Raw genomic sequence first — 5,847 nt, 5'->3', positions numbered from 1 at the left:
AGGACCATGGAAGCTTCTTTTTCTTAAGTTATCCCATGTTATAATTTTGTTGTGACATAGGATCGAAAGAAATGTAGAGATTTTCGGCCATAATGAGGGGTCCCATATTTTGCTCCATAGTGGATTTGGCAGCATGTGTTCTTTGATCATGATGTTGTAGGCCTCTCTTGTAGAAAAAGAGCCTCTTTCTTCATATCCCCACCTTAAGATATCTTTATCCTCAGAGTATTGAATTCTTCTTTTCATTAATTATGTTTCTAGAGTTTGTTGAGCATGGGCCGGTCCATGCTTTAAGATTTGAACTGCTTTAAGCCATTCCCTGTAATCATGGTTCGATGAATTTCTCCAAAAGTTTTCTACTGCCTCCTGAGGTTGCATATTCTGCTCCATATGAGGATGTAGAGGGATTTGGTCCTTTAGTTTAGGCAACTATTTCCATGAATCTTCCCAAAATCTTGCCGTGCTACCATTCTTCACCTCCCAAAAGCTGTGCTGCTGAATGAGAGTCTTATGCTGTTGGGCAGAGTTCCACATAATTGATCCCAGGTTGACCTATGATAATCTTATTCGTTCCTCCATAGGACAATTCCTAGCATATTTCGCTGTCCAAAGAGATGCCCAAGGTGTGAATGGCTCAGTTAGCCATTTCCACCAGATTCGAGCTCCCATAACCTTATTACTATGAGAGGGGTCCCTCAAACCTATTCCTCCTCCTTTCTTTGGTAAGCATGAAGTCTCCCATTTGACTAGAGCCCACTTTCGCTTATGGTCGTTACTGCCCAGAGAAAGGATCTTTGAAGAAAGATGAGTTCTTTGAGAACCCATTTGGGTGCAGCTAAAATGGAGAATAGGTATAATGGCATGGCTTGAAGAACTGCTTTTATGAGAACAAGCCTGCTTGCCATGTTGAGAGATCTGTGAGTCCAAGAGGAAAGCCGTGCTTCCAGGTTCTCTAGAAGGACTTTCCATGAAGAGTGCTTAAGGGCCGAGGCTATCAAGGGAGCACCAAGGTAGGTGGAAGGGAGTTTAGCAGAGGTGAAACCCAAAATGCGGATAATAGCAGACTGAGTAGGAGCGGGGGTATGAAAGAAGAAAATGTGTGATTTGGATTTGTTGATGGAGGCTCCGAAGGCATCAGAGAAATCCAAAAGAAGAGTTTTGAGTTGACGCGCTTCTTGGATCGAAGGATGCCCATAAAGCATGTTATCGTCAACGAACTGCTGGTGGGTGAAAGCAGGGGAATTATGAAAGGAAAGGCCTTTGAGAAGCTGGGATTGCTGAGCAATTTTGATACTGTGGCCTAAACCTTCAACCATAATGACAAACAGAAAAGGGGAAAGGGGGTCTCCTTGCCGGATTCCTCGAGAAGGATGAAAGGTAGAAGAGGGAATGTCATTGATTAAAATAGAAAAGAAAGATGAGGATATAAGGCTCATCACCCATCTAATCCAGGGGGCAGCGAAACCAAAAGCAGTTAAAACTTTTTCAATATACATCCAACTTAGGCTGTCAAAAGCTTTTGAGAGGTCTAATTTGAGCAACATACCTAGCTTCTTAGAAGTCTTCAGAGAGTGAATTATTTCATGTGTCAGGATAATGCCGTCAGTAATCTGCCTTCTCTCCACATATCCGGATTGCTTTAACGAGATAATGAAAGGGAGTAATAGTTTGAGTCAGGATGCTATGATTTTAGACACAATCTTGTAGATTATGTTGCATATTGCTATAGGTCGATATTTTTCAGGTGTGCTGGGCAGATCTACCTTGGGAATCAGAGCTATGGATGTAGCATTCATCCCTGGAAACATCCAACGAAGAGATCGTGACTCCTCAACCACTTGCCAGACTTCTGTTTTAATCAAATCCCAGAAGATGTGGAAGAAGTTGGATGTAAATCCATTCGGTCCAGGAGCCTTACCAGCTTTCAGTTATCGTACTGCCTGTTCCACTTCTTGTAGGTCTACTGGCTTGAGAAGCAGTTGGTTGTGTTCATCAGTGATTAGTTTAGGAATGTTCCTGGTAATTTTCTCTATAGCTTGTGATCTGTCTCCATTTGGCTCTCGGTGCATTTGCTTGAAGTAATGTAATAGAGCGCCTTCAATTTCTTCATGCTTTTCCACTTTGGTGCCCTGCTCATTTTGAATATGAGTAATATTGTTGTGCATTCTACGCTGGATGGTTGTACTATGAAAGAATTTTGTGTTTTTCTCTCCATATCTAAGCCATCTAACCCTTGATTTCTGCCTCCATAGTGTTTCTTCTTACCTAGCCCTTTCTACAAGTTGCAAATCAAGAGTTTTTTCCTGTTCTGACAGTTCCTCTGAACGTCCCTCATCAATAATCCTTTGCTGCAGTTGCTTCATTTCTAATTCGATGGAGCTTTTACCCTGGAAGATGTTACCAAAGGATGTATGATTCCAGTGCTTGATTTTACCCTTTAGATTCTTAAGATTTTGCTGGAATTGGAACATTTTTGAGCCTGGAGGTGGGGTAAAATTGTTCCATTCAGAATTGATAAGTTTTTGGAATTCTGTATGGGACATCCAAAAAGCTTCAAAACGAAAAGGCCCGCGAATCTTATTTCTAGGACATGACCATTGAAGTGAAATGGGCCAATGGTCAGAGCCTGAGAGTGGCAATATGGAGGCTGAGAAATCTCCACCAATATGGATAGCGTTGTCCGATAGCAAAAACCGATCTAGCCTAGAGGCTATCTACTGGTTCCCTGCTCTTCTATTATTCCATGTGAACATTCCATTGTTGAAAGGTAGGTCTATGAGCTAGTTAGCCTGAATGAAATCCTTTAGAGGGAATCCTTCCTGACTTCCTCTGCATCAGCCTCCTCTTTTTTCTTCCATTCTTGTGATCATGTTGAAATCTCCACCAGAGATCCATAAGGGGTGCTGTCTATTATGATTGAGAACAGAGAGGGAGTTAAGGATTTCAGCTTTGTGAGATGCTTCCTGAGGAAAATAAACATTAGTAAGGAGCCCATGTAGATTTGTCCCAGTAATGTGAAAGGATGCTTGAAGGAAGTTCCTATGTGCGTGAATATTGTTGAGATTGATAGCTCTTGAGTCCCAGAGAATCGCCAACCCTCCAGATGCTCCATCAGCATCCACAGCGGCATTGAGACTCCCTGGCCAAATTTTTGCAGCAAATCTATCTAAAGCATTATAATTACATTTGGTTTCTTGCAAGAACAGAACTTGAGGACTTTCTTGCTTTATCATTTTTTTAAGAATTTGTATCTTCCTTGGGCCATTGAGCCCTCTTATATTCCATGAGATTAACTTCATTGGGAAGGATTGTTTTCAGATCTGTAGTACTTGGTTAGCTTCGAATACCTGTCGGATTCCACTAATATGTGTCCAATATTGATTGTTCTCTGTAAATCAGTTTTCCTTCCTCACTTTTTGATGTCCTTGGCTATGAATCTTCCATCCCAGGGTCTGCTAGTTTGTATGCCCAAAGATTTTTGTCGTTGCGCCCTTGATAGAACTTGTTCCAGATTCTCAAGTTGTCCCATTGGAATGTCATCGAAATTATTTGTTGTGCTGGCCTTTTCTAAACCTGGAATATCCAAGTCCCCTATATCTATTGCTTCTGTTTCTTCCTCCATGAACTGTGGATAGTACGATTCTTCATTAGAATCCGCTTCTGGATTGGCCTGTGATTGAGGGTTCTCCATCCGCATTGCTTGGGATGTCCATAATGGTTCCTTCTGCTTGTTGGAGGTAGAAGCTTCCTTGTTTTGAGAATCTTCGTGAGGCTTAAAGGGCACTACCTATTTCGATTGGTTGTCTTTCGCTGCTTCTGGATCTGAAGGGGAGGGCAGATCCATGTTGAGATCTGTATGATTTGCTAGTATCCCGAAGCTATTGCTTGTTGAAGGCCCTAAGGGGTTGGATTGCGGCATCTTGGGCTTTGAGGCTTGCTTCTTGTGAGATTTTTGGCGATTTGCTACTTTGGTAAAACCGTCTGCCTCAGAGGCATCCGGTCCAGAGGAAGGAGAAGGCTTTTGTGTTAATGGGCAATCTCTAAATAGATGTCCCAATGCATGACATCTGCGGCATCTGAAAGGTACGTGTTCATAATCAATCGTTTGAACCCATTCAATATCATCATGAGAGACACTTACCGCCTCTGGGAAAGCCCGGTTGAGATTCATGTAGACACAGATACAAGCAAATGAGGTGTATCTACAAGTTTTTGTTTCCTCTGCGATCTTTACAAATTCGCCTAGAGCATTTCCAAGCGCTTGTAATGAGTCTTCCTCCCAGTATTCCACAGGCAGCGAATACAGGCGGATCTAGACTGGAGCCCAGCTTAGATCCTCCTTATCCGGGTTGAAGCGCTCTACCCATCCTCTAAGAAATAGTCTAGCAGCATTGAAGAAATACGGGCCTCCATCCAGCACCCTGTTTCTGTCCTCCAGACAGTTGAATATAGCAGTGAAGAACCCTTTTGGTCCTAGCTGCAAGGTTATATGTCCATTGGGATGCCATTTTGCATTTATCCAGCCTCTTGGCGCTTTCTTTGTTGGCCATAGTCCGATGAACTTTCCTATCAGAGCATGGTACTTCATGTACTGTATTCTTGCATTGATTCGATGAGCAGGAAGTTCTAGTTTTGGGCGCTCATATGCAACTGGTTTGCATTTTGTTGAGCGAACTTCTGGCGGTGTGATATCTTGCTTTGTTCATATCTGCATTCTCTTCTTGGTTTACTGTTCCATTGCCTTCCTCACGCTGATGCTACCCTTTGTCGTTATGTGGGGGAGGTGCATCGCCCTCCCCCCGAGGGGGCTCCATTGAATAGAGTATTGTTTAGCTAAGGGTTGAAAGTTCCTAAGCCTGTCAGAAGTAGTAGGAAATCTTTTGTCTCGCACAGTCTGTCGTTACAGCAAGAGCTCAAACCCTAGGATGCACTGCGCAGAGCCATCAGAGCCTCGTGTTCCGGTCTGTATGAATAATCATATCTAATATATTAGATTACATTATATTTTTTATTTAAAAAATAATAATAATGTTTAATTTATTTATATTTAATTGTAATATTATACTTTCCAAAATTATTCCCGGATGTGGGTGATTAATTGTACTGGTACAACGCAGCTAATTCAAGCTGGCAAGTGGCGTGGCCACATGGCTACCCACGCTTCCACCTAGAAGCCCACTGCCATAATTAATGGTGTTTTAATGATGTGTGAAAGCCAAAAAATTTAATGTTGTGTGAAGGTTGAGGATACCTCACACTGATCCATAAGATGGCAATTTCGAATCGCCTTCCCCCCGTCCTGCCTCCTTTAGCCTGTAACTGCCTCCTCGCTGCTACAGAGCCAAGCTCTTGCACGACTACGGGGAGAAGGTGCCAGATCCTCTGTTGCATTGAAATGGTTGAAGGTGCCCACTTCTCACATAACCTAATTTACTGTTTCAGAACTGTTGCTTTGGCCTTGAATTCTGCTTCTGATAATCGAATTCCCCATTCTCCTGCCTCGACTGGCCATTCCATCTCTCATCTTGCTCCTCCAAGCACCCGTTGAACCAATTCCAACCAGACCACTATGCCTCGTTTGTGGCACAGGGTGAGATGTAGAATAGAGGCAGAGCACCTCAGCCTCCCTCACTGTCCCTCTCTGCTTCCACTCCTGTGAATTCCTCCTCGCCCTCGACAACTGCTCACTTCACGGGTCGGTAGCCCACCACCCGCAGTGGTAGGGGGCGTGCCCAGACTGCTGGCTATAGGCATGCTGTGGATGCCCAACAACCTACTGATGACTCTGACCTGACGATGCATCCCTGCCATTCTACCCAGCTCCAGTTAAATTCGCTGTACATTGGA

At 43.4% G+C, this 5,847-nt stretch overlaps 1 protein-coding gene across 1 annotated transcript; it reads right to left on the bottom strand.

Annotated features, from left to right (window-relative positions):
• Positions 1-746: 746 nt before the first annotated feature.
• LOC149179427 (uncharacterized) lies at positions 747-1,316 on the bottom strand. The gene has a single exon (XM_089422464.1). It carries the CDS (start codon positions 1,314-1,316, stop codon positions 747-749), a length of 570 nt encoding a protein of 189 aa, XP_089278590.1.
• Between the last annotated feature and the right edge of the window lie 4,531 nt (positions 1,317-5,847).

The sequence above is a fragment of the Pinus tabuliformis genome, chromosome 4_1 (assembly GCF_031772625.1).
Source record: "Pinus tabuliformis cultivar Carrire ecotype Pingquan chromosome 4_1, CPIR1, whole genome shotgun sequence".
NCBI classification, from domain to species: Eukaryota; Viridiplantae; Streptophyta; class Pinopsida; order Pinales; family Pinaceae; genus Pinus; species Pinus tabuliformis.
The sequence above is the reverse complement of the archived record's forward strand: the minus strand, read 5'-3'. Positions and strand labels throughout refer to the sequence as shown.